Source organism: Amphiura filiformis, chromosome 12 (assembly GCF_039555335.1).
Source record: "Amphiura filiformis chromosome 12, Afil_fr2py, whole genome shotgun sequence".
Taxonomy (NCBI): Eukaryota; Metazoa; Echinodermata; class Ophiuroidea; order Amphilepidida; family Amphiuridae; genus Amphiura; species Amphiura filiformis.
Window position 1 is genome coordinate 35,933,031 of NC_092639.1, and position 18,831 is coordinate 35,951,861.

The window sequence follows — 18,831 nt, forward strand, 5'->3', positions numbered from 1 at the left end:
CCCCATTGGGTTGTGGGAATGTCTTTAAACATCCTCTGGGGTAAACACCCTCGGCTTCAATCCCGTGATTGACAAAGAATTATGAAATTAACAAATCAATCACAACTTATTTTTAACTAACTTTTTCATCGAATACTCTCAAAAATATGTTCATCAAAAATATGCAACAACAATTTGAAACGCCATTCGTGATATGCGAGGTAAATTGTTGCGTATATAACTGACTCTGGAGTATGGAGTATTAGGCAGGAGTTCGGCCAGTTCTATTACGTCCACTCAGTCCTTCACATCTATTCAACATATAGTTACTTCTAATGTAGACTTACGATAGGTTTGGGTGGAATTCTCACATTCTGGAAACGAATTCGAATTAACGCAGCAAGTCCAAAAAATATCTGTTCTTAAGTATACTTCTGCCAAAAAGTCATGTCTTGTATTGTAAATTGCCTTATAATGACACCTTGAAATCCTGGCTAGAAATCCAAGCAGTCACAAAATGCAATCAAATTCAAAATCGCTCCAGGTGAAAGCATAATGTTTATGTTAATTTCGGGTACATTGTTTCATATGGCATGACTAGTGAGGATTAATATCTTAGATTGTAATAATTCGCTCATGCATGTGAAATTTTGAATGACAAGCCGAGGGTGTTTATCAATATGAATGCCTAACACATCCCTGTTGGTAATCGGATACATCCCATTGAATTACGTGTGGACAAAGTGATTTTCGTCTCTGACGTAAAACTGGTGCCATTTTGTTACTTTAGCTTCTTTTTTTCTCTCCTTTTTTCACCACATATTCTTGGAAAGATATATATTTAGAATATGGAACACTTTTGACAATAGATGCTCAAAACTGGGTAAAGTTCTTTTTGGACCACCCTGTAGATTTCTTTTAAGATACCGGATGTTATATACTTCAACAACTTCCGACAAATTAGGCATAATATGATACATATTGATTGATTGAGTGTTTGAAATATTGTTGACCCTGACTAATTATATCTTTTAAAAATATCGGTACAAATAATTTGAATCTTACATATAGTTCAGCTTTTGTTTAAATTTTAGGGTATGAAAAATTTGGCTTCTTGGACATGCTGCTGTAATTGCACCTGAATCTATTTCATTGTGGAACCCTAACTATATTATCAACAATTACGGCACAGAAGCAGGGCCGGTCGTATTCTTAGAGTGCTTTATATCACGAAGATGTCAATTGCGATTGACGGAATTATAGTCATGGCATCAATTATTGACAACTCGTTTACTTAATGAAGTGGCGCAATCTTTACAATTTATGAATAATACTTGACGGCCAAAGATATTAAATTTGGAGATTGAAATGTTTTTGAAGTAAATTTAAACTGGCTATACAACAAGGAACTTGACTTGCTGTCCGACTTGACTATTTCAATAGCGGTTGGCTGGATCACGAATTTAGTCAAGAACACCAAATTTTGTCAGCAACACCAATTTTTTAAAAAATATTTCAGAATCATGATACCTCTGGCAGGATTGCTTTTATTATTTCGTGTGTACGGAGTGTACGGAAACAATGAAGGTAAGCTTCAACTTCAATAATTCTTGTCAACGCCTAAATAGTCTTTAGCCGTGTATTACAAACGTAAAAATTAAAGAACGTGGAATACGTGAATCTCTTTTTCAAATTTCATTTAATGGATAGCAAAATGGATATTTTCAGGACCAATTTTTCTTCTTTTCTTTTTTAAAAAGGTTAGGTAGGTACAAAGTTATGTATAAGAATAGCACAATGTAATCGATGATGCAACTCTGAAGTCAATGTTTATGTAAGTTATGGTAAATACTTTCCAGTGATATTATTTTGGTCTTTCTCATTGCAGGTATATGCGGCTCAGAAACAAAAGATATGCAAAATACCAACATGATAACAATAACATCTCCCAATTATCCGTATTACTACCCATCTGCAGTGGATTGTACATGGTATTTCTCTGCTAATGATATCAAAGGCAGTTTCGCTATCCATTTCCTCAAATTTGACACACAACCAGAGAAAGATACCCTAACAATTGGTGTCGGTAACATAGTCACATCTCAAATAACAGCTTTATCGTTTTCATCGTGGATTTCAAGCGTCGTTGTAGCGGTTATTGAGGAGCAAGCAGTATGGATGAACTTTCACTCTGATTTTGCAAAGTCTAGCCGAGGATTTGAAATACAAATCGAAAGAGTTAAAGAAACAGGTAATATTGCGTAACAATAAATGGGTAAGTCAATATTGACCAGCATTATATATCCCTTCTTTGAAAACTATAATGATGCTCATAAACAGAATATGCTGCATATCTTGTTTCAAAACATTTGCAGATTGCGATTGTAAATGTTGCTTCAAGTTTGGACAGGGGCTATTTTAGTGTGTCTCCTGGCACGTTCGTGCAGTGTGATTAAAAATTCGTGCAGTGACAATTAAAAATCCGTGCTTAAAATATGTAGTTGAGATGCTTGGCCTTTCTTACGATTACCAATGGTTACTGCCAGGCAAAATGTTAATTTTTCGCGCACTCTGAGCGCATTAACACTTCATCAACACTTCAGCATCCCTTCCTTAGAAACCTCATTTCATTGACCAGTCCGGTCCGACTGCCTGATCAGGAAGTACTGCCGAATCAGGCAGTATGTTGCCGAGTCAGGCAACACAGGCTTTAGTAACCCTTCCGAATTTGACAGACTAAGGACTAAATTGTTCATGGTGATTTTATAAAAGATCGGGGAAATTTTACTTTGACACATGAGCTACATGTAAGTTGACAATTTTTCACCGGGCGAAAAATAATTCCACCTGGAGGAAAATAATTTAAATAACAAAACAATTTCTAACGGTTTTTTAAAAATTTGATTTAAATATGCAAATTAACTTTATTTTAACTAAAATTGATGAAAAAAATACTACTAATTGTACATCCATTGATAATTTTATTTATTTCACCTACTTCTTTACTCTAAACCAAGAAATAACGGTATATTAAAAGATGCTCTATATGAAATAGAGCATTGCATTGTGGGATACCATGCTGCCTGACTCGGCAACATACTGCCTAATTCGGCAGTACTTCCTGATCAGGCAGTCGGACCGGACTGTTGACACCTCATTTCATTGGGATCGATGAATATAGAAAAAAATAAAAGAAGAAGAAGAGAAAACTGGAGAAAATGGGAAAGGAGACAGATAATAGAAAAGGGGGGTCCAGGTTTTTGAAATGGGGAGCAGGGTGACAAATAACAGGTAAACTGGATGGGCAAATGCACACCTAGTAAATTATTTTGCCCACCCATTAATTTAAACCTTCACACTGCCCCCAAAGTGTGCACCCAGTAAATAATTGTGACCAAACAAATATTGGCACCATAAGATAATCATTCAATTATATAGTACCGTAGAATTCCGTCTAGAAGCATATATGCCTCTAAACGAGGGTTTTTTTTAACGAAAGATATGAAAGGCCAATCAAAGGCTTCTCAAAAACATTGCAATAGATTGGTCTTACAAATATACATGTTTGTAAAGCCGCCTTTATCAGTAATATAGTTGTTCAAACTCCAAATAACGTTTTTGTTGAGAGTGTCTGCCTCTTGTCTCTTGTGTCAAAAAAACCTCGTTTAGAGGCATATATGCTTGTAGACGGAATTTTACGGTATATCATTATGATCTCTTGAAATCAACTGTTGCTGTTTAAAGTTTTATCTTTCAATTACATTTGCCATATTTATTTCAACTTCGGAGCAAGGATAAATATCATACAGTACCCAATGGTTAGGAGGCTAGAACTATTAAAATTATTTCGAGAAATTTCCACACAATACCTGTAAAAATTCATGGAACCTATAAATGTTGCTAAAATGAAGTCCTTTAGTGAAAAAGCAAATACAAGAAACGTATCTTTTACCTTATATTATCAGAAATTAAGTCCGGTTCAGAGAACATCTTATGACGCAAGTAGTTTGATTCTTTCTTCAATGGAAACCAAGTACAAATAATTTGGCTAAATTTTGCCTATATTATCTGAAATTAAGTCCAGTTCAGAGCACATCTTACGGCTCATCTCATGTAGCTATAAAATTAATATAATTTTGCAATTGTAACCTTACAGATAAAGCTTTTAGAGCTAATTGGTTCCTTCTTTAGTGAAAAACGTGCTAAACATCGTCATGTGCGAATGACAATAACGTATCCCTATCTGCATACAACCATACACCTTCTGGAAGTTCTGGTATATAATCATGTATATGAAAATCCTGTTTTGTGAGTGTATACCAATTAAAAGTTAGTGGGGGTAATTTTTTAATATAGCGTTCTGAAAGAAACCATCTTGTGTGAGGCATATTGTAAGAGTTTGTTCATAATGATAATGTGATATGAGCCCTATCCAAGATATAATCATGATTTTTCTGTCTTAAATATTCATTTTAAAAGGCTATAAGCTTAAATGAAGATCCTTGATTAAAATTTAGGTGCGTAAAAAATAGGTATTATATACAAATTGGAAGCTAAAACTCGATATGAATGTTTTATTTTATACCACAAAAATAAATTATGTTCATGATTCATCTGGTATACTTTACTGGTGCTAAATATATAGCTCTCAAAATTCATGATATTGTACAGACATTTCCATCAAGCGATCAGTATTGATGAATTTTAATCACAAATTTCTTGACGCATAAAAGATTTGTGCATATCTTGTATAAAGTGCTTAAAAATACTACATGTAATTTTTAAGATCGGCATTTGGTGTCAATTTTTTGTAATTCAGACTCTGTGGAGCAAGCGCGAAGCCATGGCCGCCCTAGATCCACCCTGTACCCCACCCCCTCCCCCCACCCACAACGCTTTGCACAACGTTTACAAAGTCTGCTCGGAAGCTTTCCATTTGCTGGCGTGCAGTGACTTTTTACTCCTAAAATAGCCCCTGATTGGACCAATGTAGTTCATGACATATATCAGTGTGAAAGACGTTAAAACTATACTGTCACTTTACTTATGCTTATTTGTGGTGTTTGTGGATGTGTGGGATTGTTTGGTGGAGGTGTGTGGTGAGGAATGAACTTAAGGTTTGTGCCGGGTAAGTGTGTGTGGGTACGTGCATTTATATGAACATGATTATTGCACTTGTTTGTTTGTTGACATTCAAAAAGGGGCTAGCATATTTTGTCATGGCATATCGCAATTTCAATGCTACATAAAGATAGTTTCTTGCATAGTCATTATTCCAAAAGGGGCTATTGTATTACAAATCTGTAAAATGCGTTGGAAGCAGAATTTATTTCTGCGCATTTTGACACCTTATTTGATACGATAGCTCAGAAAACAATAAAACACCTGTCAATTTAAAGTAGTGAGGGCCAGATTTGAAAGTTGCACTTACATACAATACAAAAACACTCAGATATCATTACACAGATTTCCTTCCAATTATACTGAATTCAAAATCAATACAATTTACTGCAACTTTCAAATCTTGGGTTACATTGATTTAAATGTACGCTGTGACGTCAATATTTAGTCAATTGCTACAAATGAGGTGTCAAAATGTGCAAAAATATATTCTGCTTCCAACGCATTTTACAGATTTGTAATACAATCGCCCGTTTTTGAATAATGGTCATTATTTAAGGGGGTTAGTTGCTTTTTTTGAGATGTTTATTTCAAATGTTAAAGCAATACATCTTTATGTAGCATTGAAATTGTAATATGCCATTTACACCAGTGTACTGGTCCATTGTCTTAATGATGTCATCAGTATCACAGCATTAAGTAAAATCAGTATCATCATAAAGCAGGGCGGAGCGATGCACACCGACATCGCCTGGTTAATAATTAGGCTACATTGTACAGCAGAGACACTAAAATCAAAACCCGGGATCGATACACGTGAATGTGCTTTGCATTTGATTAGAAAATGATGAATATCTCAAGTAATTTTTTTATTCTAAAGAAGCCATATTTCGATGCTTGCACTTGAATATATGTGTTGAAAGGATATGATAATCGTTAGCCTGCATATTGAGAAAGAACCGTGCGTATTGAGCTCAAAAACTGACAAAAATTATGATTTTATATGTGCCGAACTATAGCGCAGCGTAGGCCACTGGTGGAGGCAGTCTAAAAGCAGATGACCTCATGGCGTATACAATGCTCACTGACATCTACAGAGGTCAGTTACCAGGCTATTGTCAATAGCCTATAGCCTTAGTCGGATGTCCCTCGGCCCGTTATGCGTCTCAAAACTATTAAACAGGTCGGAACAAAATGGCCATGTATGGCTGTGGATTCAACCTACCATGGCGATTTCTGCCATGATGATATCGGGGCGATGACACTGTGCGGTGTAACTTGTAAGTATCTTGTAAAATAATTTGTTCCCAGTTCCCAGATAAATCGCACTATGTCAATCAAATAATCAAATAAATAAAAAATCACGTTAAAGAACTTTTGCAATTTCAATGCTGCATTAAAATTATTTGATGCATTGCTTTACATGTTGAATACAATGGATTATTATTATTTGGTTCAAATTGTGAAGCTCTTACTTGCTATATTATTTGAATCCATGGAAAGGTTTGAAAATGAGAAAGTTTCGTAAAATTCTTACATTCTTTCAGGGACACTCTGTATTGGCTTGCAACCGTGGACGTCGGCAGGGAAACGCTTCACATAAATTCGGACACATTCCAATTGAGGACGTCCTCGGTTGCCAGAAGCCACCACGAGGCATATGACGTAAAAAGGCATTTAAGGCTATGGCTGCATTTGCCGATTTGGAGTGTAAAAAATCTCCACGGTTAGGCGGAAAATTTCAGTACGTACGGTGTGTGTATCACGTACTTGTATTCACCGGCAAGGGATGTGAGGATTATGGTGGGGTGGGGTAGATTGAAAAATAAAACCAGGTATTATGGTTCCGTCTTCTCAAGGGATTATTGTTTGTATTGATTAATGTCATAACAAAGCAGTCATAAGGTTGAAATTACATGATAAAATTTATCGCAAGACACAATTGTTACACTTTTTCATGCTTTGTTCTAGGGAAATATATATTACACTGCAAACAATTTGCAGAAACATAAGGGAACAAACCAAAAGTTCGATGACGTTGTATAAACGAAAGACCTTTCATGTGGCAGTCAAAAAGTTTAAAAAAGTTTGTAAAAAAATAGTCAAAACACAAAGTTGAACTTTTGGGTTGCAATTTCCAACATTTTACACTTACGTTTCAGGGAGGAGTCGGATTCCTAACGAACGGACTTTCGTTCATAGGGCGTGAGAGTGAAAAACAGTGAAGAACAGAGTGAAAAACGGGCACATTTCTTAAAGAGGGCATTTCTTCAAAAGTTGTGAGCCAATTAAACTAATTGTTTTGGTTTATTAAAGCTAACGATTTAAGGTTTCTTTACATACCAACATATTTTGGATCAACTTTTCAGAAATAGGAGAAAAAGAGGGCACAATGGGGGTTCTGTTTTTATTGGGACACCCTGTACATACATGTGCTTGGATGTTATTGTTGAATGTAGATTTCCGTTAAACTAAGCTTATTACACTTGATGCTTTCTTCTTGCGTATTGGTCAACTTGAAAGCTGAAGCTTTTACCATGTTTACTCTTATGTTACTCCTATATGAAAGGATTACTTTAATGGCTATTTTACATGATGCTATGCGGATGATTGGTCAACTTGAAAGCTGAAGCTTTTACCATGTTGTCACTCCTATATGAAAGGATTACTTTAATGGCTATTTTTACATGATGCTAAATAATATTAAATCAAAGTAATTCTTTGTCATTTTTTTGCGTCTGTTTATGTAAGAAAATGGTCCACATTTACGACCCACCAAAAATATATTGGCTACGGGTCTGATCAGGCATGATTTTTTTGCCGTGTCAAATAATTTGTACGTAGGGTGGTGGAGGGTTAAAATGGACCACATTTTCCACCCACAAAAAATATGTCTGATCAGGCATGATATTTGTTTGCCGTGTCAAATATTTTTTTTGTGTGTATTACATAGGGTGGTGGAGGGTTTGTGAATCATAATATTGGTTGACCTCGTTGATCAGTACTTCTCTGTATGCATAGTTTTCTGTGCGCAGTGAAAGTGTGGTTGTGTCTTATTGTTCGGAGAGGATTATGGTATTGCGAAAGGTGGTGAAATTATATTGTAAATATTTGTCGTTTATTGTTTATTTAGGGTTTATTGTTTGTATTCATCAATGTCATAATATAACAATCATAAGGTTGAATTACATATTAAAATTCAAATACAATAATCTTTGTCAATTTAGGGCTTTTGGTAGCACATGTGGCATCAACTTGGAACTAACGAGATTCTACATGACTGTATCATTCAAATTGTCGTAAGATGCACAGGTTTAGATTCATGACGTGTTAACATAAGTGAGGACTTTCTTTTTGTGTTGTGTGTATTTCAGTGCCCTGCAAGCAGACTAATGTATGGTGCAATACTGGTGACACATGCGTGGGCGAAGTTTTTATGTGCACGGATTACCCGGAGTGTCTTAACACGTCTTTGAGCTGTGGTGAGTAAAATCAATGATAGGCAAATAGAATTTATTAAATTCAAGAAAAACTCTCAAATCTACATGTTTTCTGTTTGGTACAAGTGTGGTAGTACAGCTCAACTGATCATACTTTTCCTACATTCGACCTTGCATGATTTTTGAGTTGACACAGTCATGAAAATAACTATAGATACTTGACAGACCATTAGTAGCCCAGTTCTGAACCTTTTCACTGATCATTCATAACAATAGGTATCTGATGGATCAGTGAAGATAAGAAGGATTATAATATATCCGTAACCTTGATATTATAGTACATCTCGAGGAAAAGTGCAATGGACATGTTTTCATTTTATGTTTCAAATATCCCGCGCATGAAAATTGAGTATTTAACCCAAAATGGAAAATGGAACAATTTATTGGAAATCTGTTTTAACAGATTTTTTTGACATCTTTTTCTGCACTGTATTATACCTAAATTAAGAAATTTGATAATTATTCAAAGAAAATATAGGTCAACCTGTCTGGTTAGGAAAAGTACGGTAAGTTGAGCTGTACATCTTTTGAAAGATGCCCTACCTACTACACTTCGTGCAAACCCAACACCTGAGCGATTACCTGGGCGAGAAGGTTGCAGCCCTGGGGTTGTCGTCTAATATGAATCAATTCCCTACCCACACGCACGGGTTGAACATCTAAGACAGAAGGTTGCAGCCCTGGGGCTGCCGCCTAATATGAATCAATTCCCTACCCATACGCACGGGTTGAAAATCTAAGACAAATAAGTTCAGATACTAAGTTTTTACTACAGTCTGTCCCAAAAAAGTGGTGTAACCAAAAAATGTACTACGGGTTGACGTTTGGTGCAATTGGTATTAATAGAGAGATTGCGAAATTTACGTGAAACGTGATACGGGAACACCAACCGCATGCTACATTAGTCGAAAATTAGTTAGTATGCCCTCTAGAGGGTGAAATCCATTGTGAATTGGTCAATACGTTGCGGTTGGAAGCAAAAAGTGACGTTCCAAAATGACAAAAAAGGCATAACAAAATGTAGAAAATGTTCATATGTTTGTCGTGTTTTGAAGCGAATCAAAGTATCCAAATAGAACAAGAAGTCCGACATGTAATAAAATCCATTTTGGAGGTTACAATTTGACCTAGTATAGACAAGAAGAAATAAATAAATAAATTTCGATTTTCTTACGGCATAATGCGGAATGAATTGCATGTTTAAGCCAATCACAACATTGTACCTTATATCATGTATATGTAGAAAAATAATTATCAAGCACGAATCACGTGGATTATATAAAACAAACTCATATTGACCATAAATACGAATAAAAACAGCCGTCTCTCACCACAAGATATTCAAACTTCCCGGGCACCGAGTGGCAATGACGATCCATTAACAAAATGAAGGCTGACGACAATTGAGCACAAATAACCATGACGTCATTGCCACCGGCAATTTCGACGCGGAAATTTTGAATTCGTTTTTATGGTCAATTTGAGGTTGTTTTAAATAAAACCACGTGATTCGTGCTTGATAATTGTTTTTCTAACATATAAGACACAATGTTGTGATTGCCAGAATGTTTAAACCAATACAACTAACTAGTTGATTTCTATAAGTGGAATAGGCAATTATTTTCCTTAGTAACGTCAATGTCATGTTCATTTAAAATATATAAAAACTGTTAACTATAAGTTTAACATCGTCGTTCCTTATGTGACTTAGGAAGTGTATGACGTATTAATTAAACAGTACTTATTTAAATGCACGTTTTTGTGATTATTTTTAGTGGTAAGGGGGTGATAGAGTTATACGCAGTCTAATGTTCAGATATCGGTAGGCCCATATTTTCACGTACTTGAAACGTACTTTTCTCTAAGAAATTCGCGACCAACTTTAAGAAAATGGAGTAACTTTTTCCAAATTTTAACACTTGCAGTTCAGACTTCCTTCTACATACATACCGATTTGGTTTTTTTAAATTATAATTTATGCATAGTTTATTTAATAAAATGCAACCTATAGTATTTAGGCAAATTAAAAGTAGCGGTTCATAAAGGTTTTCGTGGATGTAAAATAGTCACTATATCCGCCATGTATAGGAAGTACCATTGGGATACCTATTCTGTAACGACAACTACAACAACAGCAATAACCACCACCACCACCACCATCATTACATCAATATACAAAATGGAACAAAAGTGAATATAATATGTGACTGGACGCGGCGAATCAGCCGTAAAGTCGGCCCCGGTCAATTTTGTTTTATTTCGTGTTTAGAAAATATATACCATAAGCTTTAAAATGGTATATCATTTGACTTCAAACGATATCCAAAAGCAAGGTTATGATTTGTTGAACTTTGCTCCTTCAACAAAATGGTGTTTTTTTTCGGTTCTACATGTGTCTCTTTTTCTACATTTCTGGTAATAAATATCCAACAGTCATAATTGGCGGTCAATTCAAATCATCCCCAAGTTAACGAGGTTCAGAAATATCCTCTCATTGTTCATTGTTGATTAATATACATACCTAGACTAAATACAATGCTTTGTTATCTACCACTTGAACAGGATTTAGCCAAAGCAAACAAAGACAAGAACTATTCTATAGAAATAGGTAGAAGCTTATTATCCTCTTCATCAGTATTATTGATTGATTTAAGGGGGTCGATCTTTTGTGCGTAATTATAGAGGGCCAGGGATTCACTCTATCATTAAAAAATTATTTGAAGAAGTCAAAGAGCCCTAGGAATAAAAACTGTAGTGTAATTCACACCAGATACAATTTCTTTATACGACAAAAATAAATTTTTGTAATCGATCAAAAAACAAACGTTTTATATCAATTTTAAATTTAGCCTGAATCCGTAAATATGGTACCTCTCGCCCTTTTTTTGGTCAAGGCTATTTTTACCATTATGCAGCGAACCATTGTTGAAGCTATTTCACATACATGTACAAAACATTCTAGAGAAAGAATGAGGACTTATAGTGTTGAAATATCGTTTATTGATTTCGAATGATAATGTTATGAAGTCGTAAATTCTAAGGTCACATTCCTAAAACCAAAACAAAACATTGCGACGCGATAATTCCCGACTTACGCAATTTCATCATCACATCAGTGTCTTTATTATTTGTTTGAAACCTTTCCCAAACGTTCATGCTATTTATGCATAAAACGGCTAATCTATCTTTACAAAACGCGTCTTTTTAGTAAACAAAAGGCTAAAGATGGCATTATGAGATTTATCTTTTATCATCACACTCATCCGCTCAACTGCCACGGTGGCCGAGCGGTAAAGCGCTAGACGCGTAATCGAAGGAAGTTTAGAATCGCTGGTTCGAGTCCCGACGAAGCCTGTGGAAACTTTTTTTTTCTTCAAAATTCATGATCGCATTCCGAAATGAGTCACTTGTCAGTAAATCATGTATCCTTAAACAGCGTTTGATAAGATACTTGTTGCAACGAATTGATACACCTATGAATACGACATTCACATACATTTTACACTTTAACTCAGAATACAATTTCCCGAGTTTACGGCTGATTCGCTGCGTCCACTCACATATTAATACACCAGAAGGTCAAATTATGAAATTATAGCCTGTACAAGAATACATAAAAAAACCAAGATATATATTATGTAAAAGTTTATTGGTATTCATCCTTGAGGTTTTAATATTATTATAGTACCAATTACTCATAACTATACAATCACTTTTCCTCTACCAGATAATCAGTCGGCATCCAGAAGTATATAAGGCGGAGGTGCCCTATTTAGCGTTAGCTTTGGACATTGAATTATTCTATTTATTTTATTAATTAATTAATTAATTAATTAATCAAATGTCCAAAGCTAACTTTAAATAGGGCGCCTCCATCTAATGAACAAAATATTATTTTTAATGCAGAAATTGATTGTCAAATTGACACTCTAATTTTCCCATACAGAGGTGTGTGATGACGATATTGATTTTAAGTGTTATTCTGGCGTTGGGTGCGTAGACAAGGCTCTAGAGTGCGATGGTGTCAGAAACTGTATGGATGGATCGGATGAATGGGCTTGCTGTGAGTATTAAACACCCCCGCCCACCCACACAACGCCTACACCCACACATATCCAATTAAACGGAATAAACTGGATATTCGTAAATATGCCGTTTATTCCGTTATAATGTTTATAGACAGATAAAATTTAAAGATTTAAAATGAAAAACTCGTGTTTGTGGCGTTTTTGTACGAAATATAGAAGGAATTCATTGTAAATGAAACAAATCATTGAAAAGAGCAGATTCTAAACGTGTAAATTGAAAAAGAATTGTTGTACTACTATTTGCTTACTGCAAACCCGAATACTCATCATACTCTCTTCCCAAGCATGTAGTCATGCTCATGGTAGTGTGTTGACTGGTATAGCACGATATTCAAATGCAAAATACAGGAGTGCCTAGCGGGCTACATAGTGGCAGAAAATTTTCCAAAATATAGGTCACAAACACCCATGTTCTCTCTATTTTATCACGAATTTTTAACTTCACCTAGGATTAGGGGGGTTGAAAGGTATTCCAGCCCCGCACCAAAATTATTCAGGGCTGAGCCCCCAAGCCCCCCCCCCCTTCCTAAGCCTATGTATGTCATAATAGCTGCATCCAGTAGATTAATGTTAATTCGCATAGAATTCTCCTCGTTTTGCATGTGTGTGTGAGTACCGCCCTCCTCAAATTTACCATGATTTAAACGCATCCCTACTTCCTCCCACGTAACCCATACACACCCAAAACACATTTATGAAGAAAAAAGCAATATAATTGTGTGGAAAGGCTGTGATTTTTCATCATCCATATCCATTATTCTAGCAATAAGATATATTCTTAAACACTTGAGAATGTTCTTGCAATCTTATTGGTTCTTACCCGTGTGATATGACACAATATCACACACCTTAGCGCGTGTGTGTCGACGCGATACTCGTACTCGCTATTTGAACCAATCGGAGGCGCATAGCAACGACGGGACTGATCGATTCTCAGCCCCAGGTAATTCCTTGTAAAATGTAGGATTTAATTTGATTAAAATTTGGTATGCTAATGATTAAAATATTCATTTGAATTGAAGTGTTTAAGAATGAGAATAAACGTATTGTTTTTAGCCGCTGTCGTGCATCTATCGTCTCATATACACACGACATCATTATTTTTACTTAAAATAATGATGTTGCCCGTGTTATATGAGACGATAGATGCACTCCAGCGGCTAAAAACAATACCTTTATTCTCTAATTACAAAACATTAACGGAATCAAAACTATGCACGGTGTTTTTGTATTATTCGTATTCATCAAATTAATACCATAAAAGTCGGATAAAACTTACTTGTGAGTGTTAAGTTGGGTATGACTAACACGTTTTGCTTTAATATTGAAATCTGAGGGTACGAATATAACGGGTGCACAATGGGCACCCTTGTGAATTCCGAGAAATTCAGGGTCAACGTTTACACAAAATATTCACAAAAGGTCACAAGGATTCAGAAAATATATAATTTAACCTATACCTATGACTATATTGGTCTGGATTCATTGGCGAAAAGGTCAAAGGTTGGAATTTGGTCCTCACAGTGTTTGTCTCAAAATGTTTGTATTGTTATAATAATTTAGAAAAGAAATAGTTTGCACCACCTACCATGTTTCGTTAGCATGGTAACTCGGCAAAAAGAGTTAATGTCCGTTGAGTTCAACTGATGTTGACATATTTTCCTGCGTTACCTAGGTAACAAAGTGAAAACTTTTCTTTTTCTGAATATAACAAGACAAGCATTTTGAGTAATAATACAATAATACTTTTCTGTGTTTGACCCATATTGAGTCCAAATCTTTGACCTTTTCGCCATTTCAATTTTGACGGCTGTATAACCTTTGACCTCGTATTTCTTTTATTGCCCAATGGTGCCCACTGGGCACCTGTCATTTTTGACCTCTCAACATATTAGGCATCAACTTGAAACAAGAAATGATAGTCATACGTAACTTTACACTAAGGGGAAAGAACAAAAGGCATTTACTAGACCAGGCTTCCTCAAATAGATTTGTTGAAGTGCCACATGAAATAAAAGAAAACTGCAAATCGCCACTCTGTGGCTTCGAAGCAGCCATTACCGTGAGGGGGGTCAGAGGAGGGTGTCCCCCCTCTGAATCTATCGATTTTTTTTAACTTTAAGGTGCAAATGACGCCATTTGTTGCAACATTTTGTACTATTTTAGCCGTCGGTAGAGGACATAATTTTGAGGGCAGAATGGCAGTCAGGAAGGGCATATTATTATTTTTAATTTTGAAATGTAGAATATTGGAGATATTTCTGCTGATGAAGTTTGATCAAGGGGTTTGATTTTATTTTTATTTTATCTTTTTTAAATATTTGTTTTTTATCTTTTTTAAATATTTTTTTTAATATTTTTTTTAAATCTAAACGGCGCCGCTATTTGCGGAGCCCTGTACTATACCATGATGGATGTCATGAAATAACTAAAAGAAGTGTGATCTCCTCAATCCATATTGGGCTATTCCATTTAAAATCCACACTACCCCTGTGGAAGATTTTGGAAATATCAACAACAGGGGGAGTATGAATTTCAAATGGAATGAACACATTAGGCAACTCCATTAGAATTTCACACACCTGCTGAGAAAGATTCAACCTGAATCTTCCAAAGAGAGAGGGAAGGTGAGTTTCAAATAGAGCTGCCTAATGTGTTTATTCCATTTGAAATTCATACTCCCCTGTGAAAGGTATTTCCAAAATCTTCCACAGGGGTAGTGTGGATTTTAAATAGAATAGCCCATTCTGTTTTACACAGCTTGAAGGAGTAAATGAATGGCTACTTGTGAGAGTAAAATTGTTGCTTGAAATTCGCAGATGAATGCAGTATAGAAATAGGGAATTTACTCAACAACGGCCCAATATTCATATCCTCACCAAACTTCTATTTTGGCATACCGTATCCAAATGATCTGGACTGCATATGGTTATTCACGGAATCAGAACACGGAACCTATATAATTAGCATAATAGAGCTCACAACGGAATGGTGGGATGTCCTCGCTGTTGGACATGGACACAATGTTACTGATGATACTATGGGTGTACTTGTAAGAGAATCGGCGTTTCCTTCAAGTATCCTTGTGCCGTATATTCAAATGTGGCTGAAGTTTTCATCCAATCATGCCGTAGGATTTCGTGGTGTTTTGATGGAGATTGAAAGAAGACCAGGAACAGGTAAAATTTGCATGCTTTAGATCATATTCCCAAATACATTGTATCCTATATAAATGTATTGAATCATTTACATTGCAAACTATAGGTCATTCAGAATTCACTACCATCGCGTGATAGTCAACTCCATAAAAAATTAAATCAATGTGTGAACGACTTCCTAACTTTTCCTCAAATTTCTACTTTTTTGTATCATTATAATACTCAATGGTGTACTAAAATGCTCTGTGAAAAACTAAGCCTGAAGTACATTAATTACAGTAACAATTAAAACAATAATGTGTGATTTGCATAAAGAATAGATTCATATCTAAATGTTAGTTTTCATTGATCACATTGTCCCATTTTAATTTCGATCCAAAAAAATGAGGAAAGAAGAAAAATGCTGTTTCATTCCAGCGCCTATAATGAATTTATTAGCTCACGACGAATAGCGATATGCACACAATTTATACGTCACGGATTAAGTTAATTCGGATTTAATATAAAAACCTGAAGTCTATATGAATTTGTTTCTACGCTCACCTGTAATGGGGTTTGAGCACTTTTAATTCCAAAGTTAGTCACCTGAAAAATAATACTTGTTATAATTATTACGCCCGCACTATTTATAGTGCAGTGGTTGAGCACTTTCGACTACTGGGATGTGCTGGAATGGCTAGGTTTGTCATGGTTTTGACACCACAGAATGTATATACATGTATATGCATATGTGTTAACTTGAAACCATGACAAATTGTCCGTCCGGCAAGGCCCGCAGAGCTGGCTTAGTATTTGCTCGCGGGCAACTCAACCCAAACCTCCACGTGGTGTCGGATGGATAACGCAAACTTGGGCTCTGGGGAACCCGGTGCTGCGTGCAAAACCACATACCTTTGCAAAATATGATATTTTGCATATGCAAAATTACATACTTTCCAAAAGTATGTAGTTTTGCATATGCAAAATTACATACTTTCCAAAAGTATGTAGTTTTGCATATGCAAAACTACATACTTCGGCAAAATATGTAGTTTTGCATATGCAAAATATCATACTTTACGGTCACTATGAAAAAATACAAGTTTTGCTGGGAAACCCCGTGCAGTTCGTGTTTGTGAATAAGGGTGCATGTCACAATGATTGGTAACTTATATTTTAAAAGGCAAAATATAGCGGACTGTGTATGTAACAAATGAATTAGCAATATCTGTATCTGTCTCCACAATCCTAAAGTATTAGGCTACATATAATATAAACTATTCTTTAAAAGTAGAGAATATTAGAACAGTGACCGTATTCTGCCCCTAAAGCGGCCGATACCGAACAACACATAGGGCCTACACGGCCTTGACCTGCGGTTGTCTAAATTATGAGGGATTTGCATGCTGGTCAGGTAGAAGATAAATAACAGAGTGGGCAGAGTGACCTTCAGCTTCTCCGTGTTTGGTCAGACCTACCGTATTGGCGTAGGCTGCATGGGGTGTATCCTGCATAAATTAGTGTTCTTGGTCAAACCTGAGAGTAGTATACCTCAGGTTCAAACACATGTTTCACACTTAAGTGTACGCTGCATGACTGTGTGTTTCTGTTTTCAGGGATGATTATCCTAATGTCTAATAAATGATGAGGGACATTAATTTGGTGGTATGCACCCTTACAACACACATCGCGCGGTGTTTCTTTATGCAAAATAAAAGTTATGCAAAACATCATACTTTGTTAGTATGTAGATATGAATGCTATACCGGGTGGGGAACAGGCTTGGATGCGAGGAAGTCAAGCTAGCGGAGGATCATGCAAAGTAATTTGACCACGTTTTAGCCCTTCCTCGGCTGACTCAGCCTGGTGTGGCTCTGAAGAGAAACCGTTTGGTTTTTACCACGCAGACAGAGGAAAAATCTAAGAAATAACTAAGATGCAGTGAAGCAGAAAATTACGTATTGTGACTGAATGGAGTTATACAGGTGCGACTTGACAAAGGAGTGAGTACTGGCGCAAATAGCCTCAGTAGTTGAAAGCGCCATACAAATCAACCAAAAACAAACAAAAAATGACAAATTATCCGCTGATGATCGGTATACCCAATGATCGTAAGTGAGGGTATGCTGTGAAACTAGTAGTAACGGTTGCCTTTTCCACAGGTCTATACTTTGAATTTGTTTATATGTATATGTATATGTATATATGCTAATGTATTTACTTTTGATTGTGTAATTAGTTCAGTGCTTACCCGACCAGTTCGCTTGTTATAGCGGCTTTGGCTGTTTAGACCAAGCTTTGGTTTGTAATGTTAAGGGAGAATGTATGGACTGGTCAGATGAGTGGGCATCCCCATGCGGTAAGTTTTCGAAATTCATGATCAGGTTTGCTTTACACCACCAGTGAGGATTCGAATATTACATGCACCAAGTATTCGTTATTCAATATGTTTCAATTCATTTTTATCTTCTAACGAATGTTTGTTGACACAAAATAAAACATTTTTGACGTCAAATATAGCTGGTGCATTATATTATCGATTTTACGTCAACAAAAATTCGTTGATTTAAATATAATTGAAATATATTGACTAAGGAATACTTGTTGTACCGCACAATCGACGTCGAATATTCACTTATTCTTATTTCGATTTCATTGCTTTTTCATTGGTGTACTTTTTAGATTATTGCCCCAATAATACTGTTTCCGTCGGCAACGAAGTACTCGATTACAAATCGCCATTTTACCCTCTCTACTACCCGAATAATCTGGACTGTTTCTGGCGCGTCACAAGTGACCATTCATCGGGTTCTCTGCTAATCACATTCCAGACGATTAGTTTACATTACGAACATGACATCTTATACATCGGTATTGGGAACGAGATTACAGACTCTGCTGTAATTCTACGTCTTACAGGCAATGCGGGGCCACGAAAAGCATCAGTAGAAGACTCGGCATTGTGGTTGAGACTGACTACAAACGCTGAGGGTCAAATATCGATCG

General features: G+C 36.0%; 1 protein-coding gene across 1 annotated transcript; it reads left to right on the forward strand.

The window, feature by feature from the left end:
* Positions 1-1,502: 1,502 nt before the first annotated feature.
* Positions 1,503-15,887, forward strand: LOC140166782 (low-density lipoprotein receptor-related protein 12-like). The gene is made up of 5 exons (XM_072190273.1): positions 1,503-1,566; positions 1,868-2,230; positions 8,475-8,582; positions 12,547-12,663; positions 15,508-15,887. The coding sequence occupies exons 1-5, from the start codon at positions 1,503-1,505 to the stop codon at positions 15,885-15,887; spliced, it is 1,032 nt and encodes a 343-aa protein (XP_072046374.1).
* The last annotated feature ends 2,944 nt before the right edge of the window (positions 15,888-18,831 follow it).